The 25583-nt window shown below is 37.5% G+C and overlaps 1 protein-coding gene across 3 annotated transcripts in view; it reads right to left on the bottom strand.

Annotated features, from left to right (window-relative positions):
• The window catches only part of celsr3 (cadherin, EGF LAG seven-pass G-type receptor 3), a 355541-nt gene that overhangs the window by 195460 nt on the left and 134498 nt on the right, over nucleotides 1-25583 (bottom strand). For all 3 annotated transcript variants that reach the window (XM_073072880.1, XM_073072882.1, XM_073072881.1), the window contains exons 4-8: nucleotides 19936-20051; nucleotides 19496-19584; nucleotides 10687-10844; nucleotides 3972-4135; nucleotides 1738-1863 (exon numbers count right to left, since the gene is read on the bottom strand). In XM_073072880.1, coding sequence (XP_072928981.1) covers nucleotides 1738-1863; nucleotides 3972-4135; nucleotides 10687-10844; nucleotides 19496-19584; nucleotides 19936-20051 — 653 coding nt within the window. The remainder of the gene's footprint in view (nucleotides 1-1737; nucleotides 1864-3971; nucleotides 4136-10686; nucleotides 10845-19495; nucleotides 19585-19935; nucleotides 20052-25583) is intronic.

Genomic DNA, 25583 nt, shown 5'->3' with positions numbered 1-25583 from the left:
AACATGTTTTTGTGATTTATTCTTAGATAATAGCTTTATGTCCTTTGAACAGTTGTCCAATAAATATAATTTGCCAAAAACCCATTTTTTTAGATACTTACAAATTAGAAATTTTTTGAATAATATGTTACAGTCCTTTCCGAATTTATGCCCAATTGATATTACGGAAAAAATTCTAGCTTTGAACCCTTGTCAGAAGGGTTTAGTAGCCATCATTTACAATATGATCATGAAAATACAACCAGGGATGTTAAAAAGGAATGGGAAAAAGAACTTCATTGTCTTTTACCTACAGAGCAGTGGGAGAAAATTTTACAGTTAGTTAACTCCTCTTCTATTTGTGTCAAACATGCCCTAAAACAATTCAAGGTTGTCCATAGGGCTCATATGTCTAAGGACAAACTTGCTCGATTTTATTCCCATGTTAATCCAATCTGTGACAGATGTCACTCTGAAGTTGCCTCATTAACTCAAGTGTTTTGGTCTTGCCCTTGTTTGCAAAATTACTGGAAAGATATTTTTGGTATTATTTCAACAGTTTTGAATATCAGATTGCAACCTCATCCTATCACTGCAATTTTCGGCCTACCAATGGTGGATAATAGTCGTTTATCCCCCCTCAGCCCAGCGGATGATTGCATTTGTCACATTAATGGCTAGAAGATCTATCCTATTGAACTGGAAAGAAATTAATTCTCCAATTACATTTCAATGGTTTTCCCAAACTATTTCTTGTTTCAGTTTAGAAAAAATTAGAAGTGTCGTTTTTGACCCCTCAGTCAAATTTGAATAAACCTGGAGAGCATTTATCCAACATTTTCATAAGCTGATAAGGAAGGCGGGCTCTGTCGTGGGCAAAGTACTGGAGAGTTTAACATCGGTAGCTGAGCGAAGGGCGCTGAGTAGGCTACGGTCAATTATGGAAAACCCTGAACATCCTCTACATAGCACCATCCAGAGACAGAGAAGCAGTTTCAGCGACAGGTTACTGTCGATGCAATGCTCCTCAGACAGGATGAAGAGGTCAATACTCCCCAATGCCATTAGGCTTTACAATTCAACTGCCAGGACTTAAGAACTTTTTTTTTTTTTTTTTTTTTTTAAAGCTATTATTAATGCTTTTTGAGTTAGTGATTTAGATGCATATCATATTATTACTGAGTTAAGTATTGTATGTAATGAGTTTTTGCTACAACAAGTGTATGGGACATTGGAAAAAATGTTGAATTTCCCCATGGGGATGAATAAAGTATCTATCTATCTATCTATCTATCTATCTATCTATACTTGATATGATACAATAGCCCATGTCGGTTAGGTTAGGTTTTTTTTTAGTTTTTTTTTATTTTTCCATTTTTTGCAACCTACTATGAGTTTGGGAGACTATGTGAATTATTAATTGTTTGTATTTGTATTCTAGCCTATTAATTATGTACTCTCAAGCTCTTTGTAATCGATGTCTTCTTATGTTTGTTTAAAAATTAATAAAAAGATTTAAAAAGAGAGAACTATAGCTTACTGTTCTAGTCCAATGTGCATTAATTTCTTAATGAACAGCAGGTATGTACATAAGTAATGGCACTTTAGAGCATATTATTGGCTTGAAATACTAGAATCCACTGTTCCATTTGATTGGCTACCATAACTGAAACAAACATACAAGAGAACTTCAACACTGATTGACTTATTGTTGATTTCCTGCCCACACCATGCTGCAACCTCTTGCCTACAGCTTACCTTGCCCACAGTCTTTGCTTCCATATCCCAGAGGGCATTCACAAAAAAAGGTCTCCCAGATAATAACACACGTGCCTCCATTCTTACATGGATTTGAATCGCAGAATGGCTGTTTCTTATTGCAACCTGAAGAATGCACCAGAAACCCATAGTTTAAAATGTGATACTAAACTATAGAAATAATTGGGAACAATTTGAAAACATGCCAAAATGGATCTTGGTTCTTATTTAGAGAAAAGGAACTACATGGTGTATTACATGAGGGATTTAGGAAATCAGAAACCACTGAGTCACATGCTGCATAAATATCCAGATTTTAACTTGCTCTTGTTCCTAAAGAATTATGTTGAGCTAGTAAAATTAAGTCAAATTAAGTTTTTGGTTAATTGTGAATTTCTAGAGTTTGCTGATGAATGACAAAAAATATCTGCTGCGTACTTACAGCATTTCTGCTTATACATTCAGCAGCTACAGTATATTGATTTTGGATTATTTACTTTATTCATTGTCTGATAAAAATGTTCTTCTTTGATCCAACTTAAGTAGATTGCATCAAAAACCTTCTAGTTCTGGGTTACATTTTCAGCCTCAATGCAGTTTGTATTAGGCTCAGATCTCACTCAAGGAAGAGAGCAAAAAATTAAAGTTGAAACTTCTGTTTGTTGCTGAGGGAGAGCTGCACTGTCAGAGATCATATCTGTTAAATCAAGCTAGGTTCACTTTCTAAGATGAATGTTAAAAGTTTCATGACAATAATTTACTAGAGACTCAGGAGTTATCTCCAGCATCCTGATCAATATTTTTCCCTCACTGAAGCAACTTAGATGGCCTTTAAAACACAGCTATTTGCTGGAGTTTAATCTGTGCAATTGGGTTAGATATTCTTAGATTACACTCAACTGTAAAATCTTAAGATCATTAAATAAGTTTTTAAATAAATTGATAAGGATTTCAGTATACATATTATATCTGTCATAATCTGCATGTAGGAAACTAATTACTTGACAAACTTGATGATTGCATTATAGATAGGCAGGAAAGCAAACTGAGAAGATGACATGAAAAGACTCTGAAGAGATGCAGACAGGTGAAGTGAGTGGGCAGAGATCTGACAATGCAGCATAATGAGCGAAAATGTGAAATGATGCATTTTAGCAGAGAAAATGAAGTAGATTCTCTTGGTGGTGAAAGATTGTAACTCTGCGATGTAGATGGATGTGTGTGTCTTAGTGCACGATTCACAAAAGGCTAGAATATAGCTTCAGCAAATAATCATGAAAACTAACAGACTATTTTCATTTATTGATAGAACTGAAAACTAAAGTAGGGATGTTATACCTTACTTACATAGGACACTGGTAACACCAAATCTAGAGCACTATGTACATCATTGTCTACTTAAGAATGGACGTTAATAGTTAGAAGCAGTTCATAAAAGATTTACTAGTCTAATAACTAGAATATCATATAAAATTGGACAGTCTAGGTTTGCATCTGCTATAATTTAGAATTGATTGAAACATGCAGGATCATGAGGAATCTTTACAGGGAGTCTGTAATGTTCTCTTCTTTCAAAGGCAGTAGAAACAGAATCTTTGAATGTTCTTAAGGCAGAGAGAGATTTCTTGATAGTCAGGGAGTTGCAAGGAATGGGAAGTAGACAGGAAAGTTGAGTTGAGGCTATAATCGGATCAACCACGGCCTTCTTAAATGGCAGATCACATTGAAGGAACGGAGGAGTTGACTCTGCTTCTAATTTGCAGAACAATTGAAGCTGGGCTCAATTGAAGCTAATTGAAGGGTAAAAATCATTCTTAGGATGGGGCATGATTGAGATTGATATTTGCACAAGTTCCCATCTCTAATATAGGTCCTGAAAGGAATAAATGATGGTTCAGTTCTCTCAGGAATCTGCTACTGTACTACACAATTAAGAGAAATTAAGTGGCAATATAGAGAGGACTGCTTTAAAAGCAATGATACCTTTGTTTAGCTGCTGCACTACTCTAAAAAGTTGCACATTGTCACATCTCAGATAAAATGGAAAAATGTATAAAAGTTATATACAGTTTCAGTAGAATGGATCAATCATCTAGGAACAAGATTATCTTTGTGACTCAAAATGCAATATCAAACAAAAGAGTGAGAATGTAGAGAAAGTAACAGAAGAGGAAAATTGAAGAGAATGTGCCCACACCTACATATGAGGATCAGAAGTATTTAACCCACATTACCTGGAAAAGTGCCATTATTGGCAATATAGGCTGCCATATCAATACGCTTACTGTCAATATGAAGTTCTTTCATACAGCCTACAAACTCTCTGTTAATGACTGGGAAATTCTCTGGTAGGTTTGGGACACCCCCAAGAAGCAAAGGACCTGTAAGATCCAGTGACCTATTGAGACACAGCAAGTACATATTATAGGACAGTCAAGGAATAATTTACATTTATTTACAGAGACCAATTCACAATACAGAAATGAAATCAAGAAATTTTAGTTAGCTCACAAATGAATGCATTCACCAATCTTGACTTACTGAGGAATACATTCAAGTGAAATGTTGATCAATGAAAGCAATGTTATTAAAACAATCCTGGGCATCATGGTATGGAGCGAATGCCACATGCTTGTATATGATCAAAAGTTTTAACAAAAGAACCAATCTAGTCTAGGAATACTAAATTCCAGAGTTTTACAAGTATGCCAGGGATGATTTTATAAAGCAATATAAATAAAAGTACATGGATGCTTTAGGATAACTTTGTTTGAAATACTTCAGAGAAACTAGCATTGAACAGAAAACTGGATTTGATAGCAGGAGACAAGAGAATGATTCCTAGCCATTATTAATTATTTTGTGGAAGTATATTAATTTTATGTTATACATTTTTCAGTTGTGTGTGGTTTGCTTGGCCAGCAGCTGTTGTCTATTTCTAAATGCTTTTGAGAATATGTTGCAAGCATCCTTTCTGAACCACTGCAGTACTTCCGGTCAATGCATTCCAATGACGAATTGGGTTCAGGAATTCAGAATTTAAACCCAATGACAATGGAGCCATGGCAACATACCTCAAAATCAAGGTTAATGCAAAGTGAAAAGAAATCTACAGACCTTAGTGTCCCCATTACACTTGCAAGCCTTATCATTCTTGGTGTAGTGGTCAGGAATTACAGACATGCTCTTAAAGGTGAATGAGTGTGTTGCATGTTGTTATGAAGAATGTAGCTAGTGGTAAGTGAATTAAGTGGTGGATGGAGTGTCAATTAATTCGGCTTGGTCATTGTGAAGTTTTCCGAGGGCTGAAGGTATACTCAGCCAGTGATGTAAGAAGTGTACTATTAGGAAATAAGCCACGTATTTCTCTTAGTCACAGTATATATGTGGCTGGATCAATTCTATTTCAGTGATTCCTGGGGAGACTTATCAAGAATGTTATCACTGAACACCAAGAGTGGATAAAACTGTTAGGTTTTACCATTTTCGTGTTTTATTGCTGCCATTGACAATTCTGGATTTGAAAAGAAACTAATTTCATTGGTAAAAGAACCAATATATAATTATAATGCAACAGGGTGGTTACCAGATATGTCAGATGGTAGTTAAGAGCAGGTCTACAACTGCATTTTGCCCAGACCAGATAAGGATACTGAGAGAAGCAGATGGGCTTGTATAACAATTTAGTCATTTCAGGGTATAGTTTCAAAGATTAGTGTTTTTTAAAATCCAAATTAACCATATTTAAATTTTGCAGTTGCCAATGAGAATTGAACACAATTCGTAATCATTGACCTATGCCTCTGAATTTAGCAACTGTGACACTGTTCACTAATGTTTAAATTTATCTTCTGTGTACTATTGCTTCTTTAACCAATTAAATTAGTTTCTTTTCAAATCCTGAATTGTCAATGACAGCAATAAACTAAAACATGACAAATGGGAAACTGGTAGTTACTGTTAGTTAGGTGCATCCACCCTGCCCCAACAACTCTCAAATTTAAATCAAGCCTAGACTGATAGGATGAAAATCAAATCCATCTGCTGAATAAAGGGCCCTAGTATTCAATAAGTCAGAGGGATGCAATCCAGTTCATCTTGAACAAGGCTCCACACACATATCCATGCCTTCAATTGGCACTAAATGGAAATCTTGAGTAAGAAGCATTAGTCTCCGTAACATTGATAAAAAGTATGCCTTATTTTTATAATACAGCTAGAAGTTGTAATGGAAATCACATGATGATGGATTTTAGGCTAAAATTCTAGAGTGTACAATTGTAGTTTGAAAATTTACTGAACAACTGATGCTGTCATATTAGTCACTATGATTCACTGCTAGACTCAACAAGATAAGCATTCCCATCATCATACTGAGAAATTGCTCCTGAAATCAATAACTACGGTACTCTCCCCCCACCCACCTGAGGATCAGAAACGTATTTCAATCCAGGGAATTTTCTCTGGCAGATTAAGAAGTGGTAATTTTTTAAAAAAATTACATCAGCTTAATATTTGTAATTTTTGAATGTTTAATTTAACTTCATTTTCTAATAAATCAATATTTAAAATTTTTATACCAATTTCATTTTTTAATGTTTCTAAGAGAGAGAGGCATCTGAAAACTTAAGATCAATTACCGCCTTTTACAAAAAGCGTAACTGTTGCCCAGATTTCTGGGGGAAGCAGGACCTCGGCAGTGTGCCACCTGAAGCCCAGTCACTGTGCAGACCCTCATGTCCAATTCCATTTTGTCTAGGATCAATGAGATCAGACCTTTCACATACATTGAGTCCAGGAATACCCAGCCCTATGGAAATTTACCTCAAGTTAACAAATTAAAATCAATAAGGGGTGAAATACATTCCAATAGCTTTGTTAGGTTTCCCAAAATAAGTTAAAGCACACCAGCACCTCACACTGCTTAATTTAGTCAAAGGAAGAGAATACCTGATATATTAAAACACACTGTTGATATGTGGTCACTTGTTTTGCTTATTGTCAACAATGAATTTCAATCATGGAGAACTCAGCTATTAAAAAGGCATTAATTTTTGTTTTGCATAAATAATCTAATTAAATATTCAGAACTTTTCCTCACTGTACCTAAACTCCAAGGTATGTTATGGGGCAGGGGGGGAGGGTGTGGTGGAAGAATAGGATGTGTGTGCCAATGCTGATTCCTGTTCCAGAAAATCAGATAGAAATCAATTATTCAGCACGTTCCACAAGCTGAACATTAATAAAGAATTGTTCCATTGATTTCCATCTGTTTGCCAGCTGCCACTTCAAGCTAACAAAAATTCTCTTGCCTCAGATTTTTGACCTGCTAGATAATTTTCAAAATTCTTCTTAATAGGTGTAAAACCATGAAAAACAGTTTAAACACGTTAATACAATCAAGAAAGCTTCAACAGTTGATTAAAATAAAATTTCAAAACCATTTTCAGAAGAATCTTGTGAAATCTTTGAGTTTTCTATTAAATGAGGAACAATGCTCCAATTTACAAGTAAATATCACGTGATGTTTGAATTTGTAAAGGTGGTGGCAGGAGATAATTGTCCAATTTTTTTGTCATTCATTTCGGGATCTAAAGACTGCACATGACTTGTTTTATATGTATAAAGTGATTTGGAAAATCTCTGCAATATTTTTAAAAAGAAACAATAAAAATATTATTTTCTCAGGTCATGTGTATCTCTGTGCTGAAAAAAAAATGGCACGGTCTAAATAAATTTCTGACCAGGAATTAAAATGAAAACACAGTTGACATAGCTGAATACCTGAGATTTTAATGTTATGAACCATGAGATAGATGTTGATTTCCTCTGCTGCCGCTGGTAGACAATGTATGATGTAATAGATCTAAGGTTTTGATCTTCAAATAATGCCTTTCTCTCCATTTGAAGGCAGTGATGAATTTCTACATCAGTTACTGCCTTCCTGAGAGGTACAGTGCCTCCTTGGAAGTTTTCATATTTTACAACATTGAATCACAGTGATTTGGCTTTTTTGACACTGATGAACAGAAAATGACTATCATGTCAAAGTGAAAACAGAACTCTACAAAGTGATCTAAGTTAATTGCAAATAAACACAAAATAATTGATTGCATAAGTATTTATCCCCCACCCCTTTAATATGCCACACTAGATCATCACTAGTGCAGCAAATTGGTTTTAGAAGTCACATAATTAGTTAAATGGAAATCTATTTTTAGAGACCTGTGTGCAGTCAAGGTGCTTCAACTGATTGTAGTAAATATACACTGTCTAACTGTTGGTGAGTCATTATTCTGGCAAAAACTACACCATGAAGACAAAAGAACACTCCAAGCAACTCCACAAAAAGGTTTTTGAAAAGCACAATTCAGGAGATGTAGAAAGAAATTTTCCAAGTCATTGAATATCCCCTGGAGTACAATTAAGTCAATCATCAAATCCTGGAGGAAAACCTAATACAATCTGCAAGAGAACTGCAACTTGGGAGAAGATTTGTTTTCTGGCAAGACAATGGCCCCAAGAATAAAGCCAAAGCTACACAGGAATGGCTTAAAAACAACAAAGTTTATGTCCTGGAGTGGTAAAGTCAGAGTCCAGACCTCAATCCAATTGAGAATTTGTTGAAAAGGTCTGTTCACTCACCATCCCCATGCGATCTGACAGAGCTTGAGCAGTTTTCTAAAGAATAGGGAGAAATTGCAGTGTCCAGATGTGCAAAGCTGATAGAGACCTATCCACACAACTTCAGCGCTGTAATTGCTGCCAAAGGTGCATCTACTAAATTCTGACTTGAAGGAGGTGATTGTTTATGCAATCAATTATTTTGTGATTTATATTTGTAATTAATATAGATCTCTTTGTAGAGATCTGTTTTCACTTTAACACAGAAGTCTTTTTCTGTTGATCAGTGTCAAAAAAATCCAAATTGTAAAACAATAAAACTTGAAAACTTCTGAGGGGGGGGGGGGGGTGAATACTTTTTATCGGCAGTGTACGTCTATGGTAGCATGTTGTCAACTGTAAGGAGTCTGTACGTTCTCCTCATGGAATGCATGGGCTTTACCCAGGTGCTTCAGTTTACTCCCACAGTCCAAAGATACACTGGGTAGGTTAATTAGTCATTGTAAACTATCCTGTGATCAAGTTATGGTTAACTGGGGTTGCTGGAGCGGCGTGGCTCAAAGGGCCACTGTATCACTTGCTTAAATAAATAAGTAAATTTATTGACATTTTCTAAGGTCCCGTCATGAGTCTTTATTGCTGGGGCTCATTCTGGTAGATCTGGTAATCTATAATTTGAAGGTGCAGATCTAAGGCCCATCATCTAGCCAGGTTCAGTGGAAGTGTTAATGAGGCTGGGATGTATTACCATCTGGGCCACTGCACAGGATTGGAAAAAGCTGCAGAAATTGCAAACTCAGCCAACTCCATCTTGGGCACCAGCCTCCCCAGCATCAAGGACATTTTCAAAAGGCGATGCCTCAAAAAGGCAGCATCCATCATTAAGAAGCCCATCACCCAGAACATGCCCTCTTTTCATTTCTACCATCAAGGAGATGGTACAGGAGCCTGAAGATACACACTCAACAATATGCCAGTGATATTAAATCTTATTCTGATTGTGGCCACAGAGTATACACAGAAGAAAGCACTGCTGGTATTCTGTTGTTGTTCGAGCAACCTTAGTTCTGGTGTATAATTGAGATAGATTGAACAGTTACCCATTTGTCCTGAAGACTATTCCACTTCTGCAGCAAATTTATTGAAGCTGAGATACAATAATGTGACAACAGATATTGGAAAGCCCATTGAGCAATGATGCAGTCTCTTTTGACAGCAGTTGTCAGTGAGATCGGTTCTGTTGTAGACCTATTGAATAGTCTAGTTTAGAAGCCATTTGGAAGTCAAATGTAATGAGGTTTTTCACACTTCATCCTGATTGATAGTCAAAGGCTTTAGTAAGGTCAAAACAGGCAAAATATATCATACTGCGGATGCTCGCTGTTTTCCTTGATAGTTTTTAGAGATAAAAATAAAATCCACAATGTTCTTAGATGGTCAGAATCCACACACAAATTGAGTAGCTTTTCACTGGCCGAAAGTCAGTGAGGAGGACCTTGAAATGACTTTTCATGTGACTTGAAACTTCTTTGTAGTAACCACAAAACACACTCAAGAAACTTCCACCCAACATATGCACTTGGGACCTTGAATTTCAGGACCTTTGTGGACAATCCCAATCGCAACAGGCCTGTAGAGTGCTGCACTACCATAACTCAAAAACTGAGAAGCTGTGTCTCAACTATTCACCTTATCCTATGATCCTTCAGTTCACTCTAACATGCAGAGTTCTGGAGGACTACTATAAAATAGAACATAGAACATTAAAACACAGGCCCTTTGGCTTACAACGTTGTGCCAACCTTTTTATCTACTCTACAATCAATCTAAGCCTTCTCTCCTACATAATCATCCATTTTTCTTTCATCCATATGCCTATCTAAGAGTTTCTTAAATGCATCATCTTCTACCACCAGCCTTGGCAAGAGATTCTAAGCACTCACCACTCTGAGTCTGTGCATTAAATTCACCGTGTACAACACCACAGCAAACCTGATTTAAATTAACAATCAGAACTACACTGAGGGGAAAAACTCATCAACAGCACACTGGAAACCAGATAACCAATATTAATGTTATTTAATAACATTGGCCTTGCACTTAGTACAGACTTACTGAGTGATACAGAGTAATAGCACTGCTGCAAAATATATCCGTAATTAAGTAATCAGATCCAATGGTAAAAAGCCTGTTTTAACCAATCTTTCAAGACTTTCTGTTCAGGTTTATGCCATAAACAACCACACCCATATATTTACCTATAATTTGTACCAAAAAGATTTTGCATAATGTCAGTTATGTTTCTTGTCATGCTTATATACTTACTTCTTAGAGCTGGACTGTACACCTTCTGCAGCACATGAATAGTTACCGATTCCATCTCCAAAATGAACAGCAATTGAGGTGTCACAATCATCAATGGTTAAGATTGCTACTTTCTGTTCCGAGGGGCCTTGTGCAACTCCTAATGACCCAATTCTTGGCTGTAAGAAGATACACAAGATAATTACATACAGCATGAACAGTGGACTGCAAATTTAAAAAAAGACAGCCAGAGTAGTAAGATGTAGTATGATATAAATGCATAGAGCAAATACTTTCAGATATCTCATTAAAAACTAATTAGCCTCATATAATAACATGCAAAGTGCAGGATTGTTTTTGTTTTGTACTGCTTGCCTTGGATGCATTTTCCACAAATTGACAATCATTATTTTCTTTTCTGTTTTTCTTGATTTTTTTACTTAAAACTGATTTTGATTTATTGCAAAATTCCATAAACATGAATGTTGGATTTCAAGGCAACCACATACCATAAGTCCTATTCTATTCATACTCACCCAGTCCCCTTTAAAGAAAAAGAAACTGCAGGCATCCAACCACTTTTACTCCTATTTACAATCTCCTACATGGAAACAATGGAATTCAGAGGTCCTTGCTCACATTTATCATACATTCAGATTTATGGAAGTTAAATTATTTGATGGATTCCCTAATCATCTGCAAATTCTCTTATGGAACTTTAGAAGTTAATTTCAGTACTTGAGAAAGATGAGCTGATTGCATCCAGATGGGACTCCACTGCCTGAAAACATTACCTAGCAATGCTGCTGCAGCCTACTTGTTAATAAACCTCCTACGTGAGGAAGGAAGTGGAAGCATTGCCCCAGGGTGCAATCATTAAGCCACCGCATGATTTGTATTGCTCGTAATGTTATGTTGAAAATGTCTTCAACCTTCCTTACAAACTTCCCTTAACAAATCCACATACAAAACCCATCTGAGCGGTTATCAACAACACTGTTAAGAATTGTATAAGAAAATAGACTGCAGAAGAACAATGAAATTGCTTTTCTTCCATCTGATCAAATATAATCATTGACATCTACAGTGAAATACCTTCAAATTATAAAGCAGAAGATGCAGAGTGTACAGAAAGCACACTGGAGACCTGAATAAAAATGGTAAAAAGGGAATTATTAATTATGAAATGAAACTCAATTGATGGTCAAGAACTCAATTTTCAGGATCTCACAAAGGATGTCCAAATCTTAAAACAGGATGGAGAAGACTTAATGGAATGTAGCATAGATGAGAGATTTTATTTATGCAAACAAAAGATTCAAAGGTATATTTATTATTAAAGTATGTATGCAGTATACAACTCTGAGATTGGTCTTCTTCAGAAAGCCACAAAACAAAACTTAGGAGCCTGTTCAAAGAAAAACATCAACTCCCCTCTCCCCAACACACAAAAAAAAAACAAATCCTGAAAACAGTAACATGATTAACAAACCCCACCTCCACACAAAAATAACAAATTTCGTACAACAACAAGAACATCAACCCCTAACCCCCTCCTCCGCACAAAAAACTAATAAATCACGCAAATGGCAACAAGAAAGAATGGGCGAAACCACAGAATATAAAAACATAAAACTGAAAGAGTCCAATTTGAACTACAGTCCACAGTCCAATCCATAAACTGCAGAACACCAGTAACATCCTCCAACAGCACTGAGGGAGAGAGTGAGACCACTTGAACACAGAGGCCTGCCCTCGGGAGCAGCAAGTGAAATATCCTCACAGAGACACCATCTCTGGCAGCAGCGAGCAAGACGCAGGTAGTTGGCTCTGAACACTCGCTCACCTTCCACACTTGCCTCAATGCAAACTTTAATCAGCTAGAAATGGAATCGATTGTGGGCTCGCACCCGTCTCTAAGCTTCCTCGCCTCAAGGTCGCTCATCTCCTGGAATTTTCTCAGAGGCAGCAAAGCACTATATCACTCAAACGATCTTCAAATTGTAAATTGCAGGCTCAAACAGTTCCAGAAACACATATAAAATAAAAAGATGTAGAAGAAGTGAAATAGACAGTTTCATGGACTATTTGAAGATGTCACATGAAGAAGCGTTGTTCACTGGCACCACCTTGACCACAGGAACTCAGGTTAGTCCCTCTCTCAGACATACAAGGGAAGAACCCATTCAATATCATGAAAGGTTTCGATAAGTTATGAAACTATCCCCATGATTGATGGTTCAGTAGTCAGAGATAAGAAATTTAAGATGCATTGGATTCCAGTTAATTAGGGCACCGGTTAATCAGAGCAGCTGCTTATTTGGAACAGATCTTAAAAAGACAAAAAAAAACTAATCGAGAAAATAACTGGGTTTCCCTAGGTTTATTTGGAACACTGTGCTGCTTAATTGCGATAGGAGACTATTGCTGAAGTTTACAACTAGCATCCGTCGTGTGCACTTCAGAATCAGAATCAGACATACTTTATTGATCCCAAGGGAAATTGGGTTTCATTACAGTCGCAACAACCAAGAATAGTGTAGAAATATAGCAATATAAAACCATAAATAATTAAATAATAATTAAATTATTCCAAGTGGAAATAAGTCCAGGACCAGCCTATTGGCTCAGGGTGTCTGACACTCCCAGGGAGGAGTTGTAAAGTTTGATGGCCACAGGCAGGAATGACTTACTATGACGCTCAGTGTTGAACCTTGGTAAATGAGTCTCTGGCTGAACGTACTCCTGTGCCTAACCAGTACATTATGAAGTGGATGGGAGACATTGTCCAAGATGGCATGCAACTTGGACAGCATCCTCTTTTCAGACACCACCGTCAGAGAGTCCAGTTCCACCCCTACAACATCACTGGCCTTACAAATGAGTTTGTTGATTCTGTTGGTGTCTGCTACCCTCAGCCTGCTGCCCCATTGTGTGGCCATTAGACCATGTTTAGCTGGAACCGTTTTTAAATAGCGTCAGTTGCATGTATTTGTGTTCAAAAAGCAGTGATTTTTTGTTTAGTTAGAGCTTTATTGTCATTGCTGAGGACAATGAGAATGCAGTGCTACTTCTTTCAATGCAAAACAGCACACTAGCAATTCAATTACAGTCCACCTTCACTAATCTGACTATCTGTAATCCAGCTCCTTTGATAATCTGGCACTGATTTCAAATTTTCCGCGCAAATGTAATTTCAAATTTCCCTGGCCACCAAACCAATCTGCTGCGCATTGTTTTGGTTGCGCTAGATCTGTTCATGTGTTGGTGCGCTCTTGTAAGCACATACAGGCGATTCCTGCTTGTTTTCCTGCATTTATTAATATCATTTGCTCTTTCTTGCTCCAATTATTGCCCCAGTGAGTAAAGGAAATTCACTTCGTGCTGTGAAGCGAAAACATGCACATTATCCATTAAAGTTAAGGTTGAACTCTTGAAAAAACTGGACGGTGGTGTATCGGTGAAAAGCTTGTGTGTGTGTTACAACATTGGCTCTTCCACAGTGTGCGATATAAAGAAACAGAAAGAAAAACTGCTACATTTTTTTGCTGATAGTGGCTCGAAGAAACAGATGTGCGTAAGAAAAACAATGAGAGACGGAAGAAGTTCGGAACTAGATAAAGTGCTGATAACGTGGTTTAATCTTTGTGTAAGTGAAGGTGTTGAATAGCTGGAAATATGGTGAAGGAACAAGCAAAAGCATTTCATGAAGAAATAGGACTAGATTATTAGTGTGACCAGTGAAGGCTGGCTTCATCAGTTCAAGCAGCGTCATGGCTTACAGTTTTGTGCAGTGTGTGCTGAAAATCATTCAGCAGACAAGGAAGCAGCAGCAGAGTTTGTTGACGAGTTCACCAAGTTAGTCTCTGATGAAAAATTAAGCCGGTGTACAATGCTGATGAGACTGCTTTGTATTGGAGTTGTACACCAAGAAGAACACTAACAACAGCACATACAGAATCACCAACAGAGTATAAGGGATCGAGAGATCGTGTGACTGTGCTAGGCTGCTCTAATACTGCAGGAACCCACAGAAAGAAGTTACTGGTCATTGGCAAAAGTTTATGTCCCAGGGTGTTGAAAGGTATGACGCAATTTCCTGTAATTTACCGTGCTAACAAAAAACGGATGGATTACAACCAGCATCACACTAGAATGGTTTGAAAATTATTTTGTTCCCAAAGCACGAGCTCACTGTGACTCTACAGCACCACAACTGTAAGATAATTCTTATTTTAGACAACTGTTCAGCACACCCGAAAGCAGAACTCCTGGTAAAAAAACAATGTTTTCGGTATCTTCCTGCCACCTAACTGTACGTCATTAATTCAAACCCTGGACAACAGCATATTATGTTCTCTCAAGTCAAAATATCGTTCTCTGTTTATGAGGTGCCTTTTGAGTGCAGTTAATGCTGGCAGACCGGTAAAGGAATTTATAAATGATTTTAATATGAAAGAGATGATTTACTGTGCTGCTAATGCTTGGAGGTCTGTTCATCGTTATACTGACTTGGAAATTGTGCAGATGGCTTGTACATCCAGAGAAGGAAGATATTGGAGGACAAAGCAGTGATGAAGATGAGGAAGTTGTAACAGAGAGACTTTCTATTGACAGGCTAATTAAATTGACAGGTGAATTGCTGAAAGGATTAGAGCAACGATGTTTTATAACTGAGCAAGAAATGCTACAGGATTTATATGCTGTTTATATGCTACAGGATAAGCTAATCAGAGAGAGACCAAAATATATGAAACAGCTTACCTTGGAAGGTATGTTCAAAAAGATTGCTAGAAAAAGTCCAACAAGGGAGCTAACACTTCAAAATCCGGTGCCATCAACTATTGCTCACCCAGATGTGCCGCCACCAACATCAACAGTTTTGAAGAAACTGTTGTGCCAGTTTCAGCACCAGTTCCTGATGCTTCACTCAACTTTCAAGCCGAAGATGTTGATGATCCTGACAACCCCACACTTGCAGACACGTAACTTTGCCTGAAGGTATATTAAACATCGCACTTTAGAAGCGGAATTGCTCAACTTCTCTGTCTAAGTTAATTCTTGTACATTTACCTGTACCCTTTATTTTATCTGTGCCTGTACAGTATATTACTTTATTAAAATTTCACTTGCTACTCTTTTAATATTTCTGTTTCATTATTATCTAACTTGTACTGATTTACGTGATATTTTAAAGGTATGATGAGGTGGTTAGCTATTGCTTAATGTGATCCTTCTGCAACTCGGCATTTTCACTAATCTGGCATTCTTCAGGTCTCAGTGGTGCCAGATTAGCTAAGGTTGACCTGTACTAAAAACACGACTAAATTTAAAAATAATGTCAGAATTATTTAAAATAACATCTAAGTTATAAGTGAACTAAAAACAAACTCTAAAATTAAAATAAACAGTGGTTGCCCCATGCAAGTGTTGCACAAGCCCATGTTATAAAATTCAATAATTAAATATAAAGTAGCATCAAGAATTATGCCCATATATTGCACTTAGAGATTGTTCATGGTGCCTATGGACTATGGGTGGGTGGAGGGGGGGGGGGGTACTGTTCCATCACACAACAACCCTGGGGGGGGAAAAGCTTTTTTTTTGTTTGGATGTCCATGCAGAGATGTTTTGGTATCTCCTGCCAGATGGTGGGAGATTGAACAGGTGATTACTGGGGTGAACATTACGATATTGTGAGTCCGCTGTAGACATCGTGAGTTGTGGATGGTTTCCATATCTGGTAATTGTGTCCCAAAGGCGTTCTGTGAGAAATAAGCAGTAAGACAATTCTGAACTATTTTGCTCATTGCGGTTTCCAGCATTCAGGCTTGGAGATGCCAGAAATGGCCAGGAGTGAAGTTAAAGTGATTTCACTACTTCAACAAGTCAGAAACTACAAATAATTTGAAGGTATTGACAATCATCTTGAATGTTACAATGAAAATGAAGATTTGGAGGATGCAATCTTCAGAAGGATTGTATGAAGGCAGTCCATGGTCTGTACAAGGAGTCTGCACTGATTTTGTTCATTTACAGTCAATCAAATGAACACAACAGCGTACACTGGATGAATTCTTCCATTGATAACATTTAGGAGCTAATACAGTTTTATAGTACTGTAGTAGTATTGGTAGCATTATAATTTGATCTGTATTTCATTTAACTACTTGTTACCCAGTTAAAAAGTAGTTTGTCTTTTTTATACCTTTTTAAATATTTTCATGTAACTTTGGCTAATTGGGGTAGTTGCTTAATTGGGACAAAATGTACTAGTCCTGATGTGTCCCAAATAATCTGAATCCACTGTATTTATACAAAGAATAAGATGCATACAAAAGTAGATTCTGCTGAATCTTTCAAAAGGGAATTAGATATAGTCCTAGAGAAGGATTGTCAAGCAATAGGTTGGACTATGGAGTTTACTTTATTAAAGAGACATTCTAGACTGCATTAATTTTTAATTCACTAAAAACAGACAACATTGATTAGCATCTGAGAGAAAAGGCAGCAGTTTCAACTGTTGTAACAAAAGGTTGCACCTAAATCATTAACAAGTTTGTACTGCCACAACTGAATTTTATTACCAATTCATTTTGTTTTATTTCAGTCCACTGACTGAATATTTTCTTGCTACTCTTTTGATTTGCCATTGTTTAATAATCTTTGTCACTCTGAAGAGAAGGACAACACTCGTGGGACAGTATAAGCACAGGAACAGCCCCTTCAGTCCACAATATTGTGCCAAACCAAATAAATTAATAATCAAATAGCCAACTAATCTCTTATGCCTACATAATTGTCCATATCATTTCATTTTCCTCACATTCACATGCCTATCTAAATGTCTCTTAAATGTCCCTGATGCGTGGAGATGCCTCTACCACCACCCTAGGCAATGCATTCCAGGCACCCATCTCAAGTGAATGATTTTGTATATTAATCCTTTCACCCAAGAATTCAATTTACTTTATTTTTTATTTATTTAGGGATATAGCACAGAATATGTCCTTCCCACTGCCTAGCAACCCAGGCAATCCTGACTTAACCCTAATCTAATCATGGGACAAATTAAAACAACCAATTAACATATCTGTAAAGACTTTGGACTGTGCGAGAAAACTATTGCTGAATGCCGAACTGCAAGGCCCCAAGTTGTTAATAGAGTTGTGCTAACTGCTACGCTACCATGCGCCCTAATTTAATGTAAGTAATCAATCGTTCTGTCCAATGACCCTGTTATGAGGGTGACGTTCACTCCTGCAAAAACAGGGTGAGACAGTAGAGCAATGGCCAGCACTCACAGCAAGCAGAGGTCGTCAGTGCTGTTTTTCAGGCTTCTGAGGCAAATGTGGGAAGTGCAGATTCTTCCACAGACGCAGAATGGGATGTCAGATGGGGCAGGTGGGTAGCTGATGCTCATCTTCCTGATTGCGCAAGGATCCTGTGTGTTCCCAATACACATCTTTAAGATTCTCCACACCATCCAACAGGATTCTTCTCCACATTGAGCAGCCTTGGGCCAGAGATTCCCACCAGCTGATGGGAATGTTGCACTTCTTCAAGGGAAGTTTCAACACATCCTTGAATCTTTTTCCCTATTTGCTTGGTAATCTGGTAATTGGTTTTTGAATGTAGTGTCTGATTACTCTAGCTGCAACAGAGGGAGTGCAACAATAGTTTATCAGAGTGATTTCTGATGACAGTTTTATGAGGAGAGATTAAACAGATTGGGCCTATACACCTTGAGTTTAGAAGAATGTGAAGTGATCCGACTGAAGTTCTTCCAGGATTTAACATCAGGATTCCCTTGGCTAGATTACCCACAACTGGGATGGTGGGGGATGTTGTTGATGTCACAATTTCAAAATAAGCAGGATTGCCCATCCAGGACTGAGATGAAAAGAATTTCAAAGATTTGTTCCGTAGGGTAGCGAAGCTTTGAAATTTTCCATCCAACTGGAAGCTCAGTCACAAACAAGAGAAAATCTGCAGATACTGGAAATTCGAGCAACACACACAAAATGCTGGAGGAACTCAGCAGGCCAGGCAGCATCTATGGAAATAAGTTCACTCTGAAACTTTGACTGTACTTTTTTCCAGGGATGCTGCCTGGCTTGCTGAATTCCTCCAGCATCTTGTGTGTGTTGCTTGGAAGCACAGTCTCTAGATACAAGGTCATCTATTTTATTTGCATACTGAGGCAAATCAGGAAATATTAAAAAAAATTATGAAAATGTGTATATGTCACCAAATATTACCTTGAGATTCATTTTCTTGCAGGCCTTTACAGTAGAACAAAGAAATATGTACAATAGAATCAATAAAAAAAACTGCACACAAACAACGTACAAAGACACACTGCAAATACAAAAATAAGAGCAAATAAATAAATACATACATACATACCTACCTACCTACCAAGAACATGCAACATAGAGTCCTTGAAAGTGAGTCCATAAGTTGTGGAATCAGTTCAGTGGTGAGGTGAGTGAAGTTATCCAGCCTAGTTCAGGAGCCTGATGGTTGAAGAGTAATTACTGTTCTTGAACCTAACAGTGTGAGACTTAAGGCTCTTGCAACTCCTCCTCGATAGCAGCAGTGGGAAGAGAGCATGGCCAGGATAGTGGGGGTTCTTGACAATGGATGCTACTTTCTCGTGGAATATGTAATGAGTCCAGGAAAGCAGCACTTAATGTGAAAGATAAGCCATGATCTTATTAAACAGTACCCTTTATTTGCATCCTCATGTCAGGACCCTAGCTGTTTTGTGTGCATAAATCTTAAAATATAAAGAAAATCACATTAGTAATCAATACTAATTTACTACCTTGTTGTAATATTGGATCTGTAACGTATGCCACTGTCCATCACTTACTCCACCAGGAAGATGTGGGGTTACAACTGTCATAGACTCCCCTGGGAAAAGAAATCACAGCAAGTGGGTGAGGATGTATTCCAAAATAAATAGATCTCACTTCTTACATTTCAACTACATTCAAGTTGATAAAATGCTTTTAGTAAAATAAAGTTTCATCAAGACTACCACCTCCTGCTTCCCACCCTCTTGACATACTGCCAAGGTGTACAAATCCAAACAGTTGGTACCATAAAAGAAGGTTAACCTCACATCCCATATGAGCATACCAAAGAAGTAAGCAGTCAAATAATTGACTGAAAGTGATTCAGTAAATAATGGGAATTTAATTCTAGATTAGGAATACATTAATTGGATTAAATCTTTTATTGTATAAATATTTTCAGACAAACCTGTCGAATATTTCAACTGAACCTGTCCGTCAATGATTTCCACTGCAATAAAATCATGTTTTTCATTAAATCGCCCGTTGTAAAACAGGAGCCCGTTATTTTCCTGTGTAGCAAACCTGAAAGTAGACAATACATTTAATAATGGAATGTATTTTTATTTCTGTGCTTTCCTTTTGAACATCTTGGGCAGAAAACAGGCAAATGTAATTTGTCACTAACATTCTTCAAAGAGGCCTCTGTGAACGGATTCATTCTGACAGACAATCAGAGCTTTCAACTAAAGGTCTCATTCTGACAAGTCCAGAGGCTGATACACAGATGGACACTGACCTGAAGAATAAAGGGAATCTAAAAGCTCTTAGATAAACACAAAGAATAGTAAATGTCCGTCGGGCACAGAAATTGTGTGAGAAAAGACTTCATTCGTGGTTTGAATTAGACAAGGTATCTCCCCCCACCACCTCCCCTTTCCTCTTTACACTGGCTTTCTACACTCTCCATTCAGTCCTGATGCAGGATTCCGACCTGAAACATGGACAAATCACCTCTCCCCACCAGATGCTGCTTGACCTTCTGAGTTCCTCCCAGAATGCCGCTGTTGCTCCAGACTGCAGCATCTGAAGTCTTGTCTAATTCTCATCAAGCTCTTCTTTGCTCATTAAGTTTGTACCTCCCACCATTGGCTGAACAAATCATGTTGCTACATGGTTTACATGACCATACAGAAGATCATACTCCTTGTAACTGGGTTTAAGTCAAAATTTACTTCTTTCTCTTTAGCTTGAATACAGAAGATTCCCTTATGTTTAATCCCGTTCCTTTCAATCTTATGTCTTAACATGGAGAAAAAATATTCTTCACTAGCTATTGTGGCGAAAAGAATTTTGCTTCAATTCCAGGCACAAGCACACCTCTTCACCAATATTACAAATACCTCCATTTGAAAAGCCAGAATGGTTGTAAGCAGGAGGAATCAATGAACCGGAGTACAGGAAGGAGACAAAAAAAATCAAGTGTCAGGATGACAACAACCTTTCCCTTAATGTCTGCAAAACAAAAGAGCTGGTCACTGACTTCAAGAAGGGGGCACTGCACATGCTCCCATTTACATCAATGGTGCTGCCAGCTTCAGGTTCCTAGGAGTGAACATTAACCACCTGGTCCAACCACACGGATGCCGTGACCTAAAATGAGCACAGCACCTCTATTTCCTCAAAAGGCTAAAGAATTTTGGCATGTCCCCATTGACCTAATTTTTATCAATGCACCATAGAATCTATCCTATTCAGAAGCTTCTTGGCTTGGTACGGCAAGCGCTTTCCCTATTGACTGCAAGAAACTGCAGAGAATTATAGACACAGCTGAGCACATCACAAACTCAGCCTTCTCTCCTCAACATGCCAGGACTTCTTCCTGATATGGTAAAGGAGTCAACATAATCAAAGACCCACTCACCCTGGACATTCTCTTTTCTCTGCCATCCTATTGAGTAAAAGATACAAAAGTCTTAAAGTACATACCATGAGGCTCAAGAACAGCTCCTATCCTGTTATAAGATAAATTTGAATGGTTCACCAATATAAGATAAACTCTTGACCTCTCAATCTATGCCATTGTGACATCACACCTTATTTTCTACCTGAACGGCACTTTCTTTGCAACTGTGACAATTTACTCTTCACTCTGTTATTGTTTATTTTGTATTACCTCGACACACTATTGGAAGCAAATGATCTCTGTAAACAGTATGCAAGACAAGTTTTTCACTGTACTTCAGTACATGTGACAATAACAAATCAATTTACCAACCAACCATGTTTTGCATGAAGTATTTTGTCTAATAATCTAACATTATGTCAGGCTATTATAAGTAAAATATATGCATCTGAGCAACGTCATGAGGATCTGCTCCATTACCATCAACCATTCTGTGAATGAGCCAAACATACGTTTATTTCCTTACTTTCTTCAAAACTACCACAGACTGCTTATTATGCAACAAGCAAGTGACACTAATTGAGTATTGCAAGTCTTCAGTTAAATTATTCATTCTGAGTATGCACGTATCCCTGGTTAGGCTGGCAATTTTGTCCCTGACGAGTTATCCCTTTGAAATCAGTGGTCGGCCTACTTTTGAACCAAAAATTATCATTAAACAAAGATGCCTGGAGAAGATGCCCACAGATAAAGACATAAGAAATAGGACAGGAAGAGATCTCCACTCATCAAGCTCACCCTGCCATTCAATATGATCATGACTGATACTTCAGAACCTGTTTCCCCATTGAACTTCAGTTTCCCAATCATTCGAAAATGTATCCACCTCCACTTTAAATATACCCAACAGAATCTGAATAAAGGCCATTGACCCAAAATGTTTACTGGTTTCTTTTTCCACATATGTTACTTGACTGGCTAAGTTATTCCAGCATTTCTGTTTATGTTTCAGATTCCAGAATCTGCAGTTTTGCTCTGCTGTCTTTAGAATATCTACCGTATCCTCCATCATGAAGACTGATGCAAAGAATTGATTTAACTTACCTGCCATTTCTGTGTTTCCCATTATAAATTCCTTAGGTTCACCCTCCAATGGTCCCAGACTTCCCCTTGCTATCCTCCCCCTTTTCATATATTCGCAAAAGCTCCTCTGCTCTTAGTAACAATCCTCGGAAACCATAAGATTTTAATAATCTACAACAGTTGTACTGCACACGTGGGGTTTGCCCAAAATTCTGATCAGACCTTCTAAGTTCACAATCCCTGCATTAATCTGCAAGTCTTAGAGGAGTCAAAAATTAAGCAGGACCATTTGGCCTTTAACTTTGCAGAGGTCTTGAATAATTTTCTGAAAAATTACTACTCTCAGAAAACTGACTACTTACCCTAAGAAACAACGTATTTACTTTTCAGAAATCTATCTTTATTAACTTTGTATCATGTTCTTCACAATTGTTAGATTGACATGGAGTTCAAATGCAAGTTGTTGATAAACTTATTTCAGCTATAATCACCCACAAGATCGAGACATTTTTAAAAGAAAATTTACAACAAAATATGCTGCAACACTTGTTTGATTGCACTGGCTTATGATAGATTTTGGGTTTAATACAATACAGATTAGTTTGAGTAGAAATTATTTTTGGGAGAATGTCGGAAGAAATAACGTTTAGAGCACGCAACTGCACCAGTTTTTGATGTTCTCAAACATAAATGCTTCCCCTCAGTCCCAAATTCAAAACAGCACATCTACTGAATAAGTGGTACTTTCTATTTCCCATACTAGTTACCTGGTAATGAAAGAATGAAATCGCCAATTACCATAAAATCCATTTAGGAATTGAAATACTTTTGAATAAATCAAGAGTCAGACTGAGCATGCCCAGAGGCATTCACAGAAGAGTAGCTTTATTTTAATATCAACTCAATTTTAAATATTGTCTTAGTAATAAGACTTAATTGTTTGGCATTACATCGTCTAGATGATCGTACTCGATATTTCCCAAATACTATTAAAATGGATTCCAGTTAATTGGGTCATTGGTTAATCAGGGCAGCCGCTTATTTGGTTGTGGTGAACTACATATACCTGTCTGGACACGCCCCCCCCGCTGACTGCTCCTGTGGCCCCTCCCACAGACCGTGGCTCCTCCCACGGACCCCGGTATAAAGGCGATTGGGGCCTGAGCCCTGCCTCTCAGTCTCCAGGATGTAGCATGGTGGTCAATTGCTGCTTGTTCTTTCTTCCAGTCAATAAAAGCCGATATCTCGCCTCACGTCTCAGAGAGTTATTGATGGTGCATCATTGGTACAACTCTTAAAGAACAAAAATTGAGAAAATAGCTGTGATTCTCTTTGTTTATTTTCGACATTATGCCACTTCATTGGGACAGGAGACTGTTGCTGAACAGTTTCTAACTAGCACCAGACACATGCATTTGTGTGGGCGTTGGACACTAGACTTAGAGCGAACAGTTTTTAAACAAGATCAGTTGCATATGCTTGAGTTCAAAGAGCTTCTGTCAGTGAGAGTTGGCAAGACATAAGCAGTAAGATCATTTAGAACTGTTTTGCTCACTGAGGTTTCAAGCATTCAGGCTTGGAGATGCCAGAAACTGCCAGGAGTGAAAATAAAATTATTTCACTACTTCAACAAATTAGGACCTACCAAGAATTTGAAGACATTGACAATCATCTTTAATGTTACAAAGAAAAAGAAGATTTGGAGGATGCAATTGTCAAAAATTGTATGAAGGCAGTCCATTATCTACACTAGGTGTCTGAGCTGATTTTGTCCATTTACAATCAATCTAAAGAACATGGCAGTATAATGGCTCTGTTGATAAACATTAGGAGCTAATACACAGTTTATAGTACTTCAGTAGTACAGATAGCGTTTGAATTTGTTATGTATTACATTTAAATACATAATTTATTACTCAGTTAAATGGCAGTTTGTCTTTTTTTTAATACCTTTTTAATTTAATTCCATGAAACTTCAACTATTTGGGACAACCACTTCTAATTGGGCTAAAATGTACTGGTCCTCATATGTCCCAATTAATCTGAATCCACTGAATTTACTATCTGACGGAAACAGTACCCTTCACATGGTATGTCATTGACAGTAAAAAAAATCTAGTGAAAGGCACTAAATAAATGCAATTTTTCCATCTCCTATTTTGAAAGACAAATATTCAGATGTATTAAATTGAAATGATAAGGGAGGGAAGAAGTTTATAGCTAAAAGTATGAAATAGCTCTTTAATTGCAGAGTAGCTGACTTAGTATTTCTGATAGAATTTAGCTGACTTTTTGTTTACTTTTAAATCGAAGCAAGAGGCTGAGAGTGAAGGACTAAAGACATCTCGGAGAGAAGCCTTTTTTTTTACTGATCAGGGAAAAGAAGCTAGACTGTGCAGGTGCGTGATGTAGTGCGCCAAAAGTTTAAAAAGGAGAGGAATTTTTCAACGGTCTTTTAAATCGAAGCAAGAGGCTGAGAGTGAAGGACTAAAGACATCTCAGAGAGAAGCCTTTTTTTTTACTGATCGGGGAAAAGAGGCTAGACTGCACAGGTGCGTGACATAGCGCACCAAAGGTTTAAAAAAAAGACCGCCATATACAACGGCCATCATCGTGGCGGCCATCGTCAGAGTGGACTGAGTCAGAGTTAGGACAGGTGACCAAGTGTGTGTAGTGGAACACTTTGGTTCCAGTGATCATAACACCATTAGTTTCAACTTGATCATAGATAAAGATAGATCTGCTGAGGTTCTAAACTGGAAAAAGGCCAAATTTTTTTTTTTTTTTTAATTTTATTTAATTGCATTTTTAAATGATTACAAGTGTAGAAAAAAAAGTATGTGACCCTTCCCCACTCCTCTTAATCCCTCCCCCCTAACTTCCCTATATAAAAAAAATTAAGAAAGAAAGAAAAGAAAGAAAGAAAGAGTGCCTGGTTGTTGGAAGGTCTCCACATGCTCCATGGAGTTCTTAATAACTTTAGTATATATATTTATTTCTTTCCCCAAGTAACCATTAATTTTCTCTTCAGAGCACCTATATATTTAATCCTGTCTTTTGTAAATAAGGGCCCCAGATTTTCAAAAATGTTTCATATTTATCTCTTAAGTTATAAGTAATTTTTTCTA

Source organism: Hemitrygon akajei, chromosome 19 (assembly GCF_048418815.1).
Source record: "Hemitrygon akajei chromosome 19, sHemAka1.3, whole genome shotgun sequence".
NCBI lineage: Eukaryota > Metazoa > Chordata > Chondrichthyes > Myliobatiformes > Dasyatidae > Hemitrygon > Hemitrygon akajei.
Note: the sequence above shows the minus strand (reverse complement) of the source record. Positions and strands in the feature narration are given on the sequence as shown.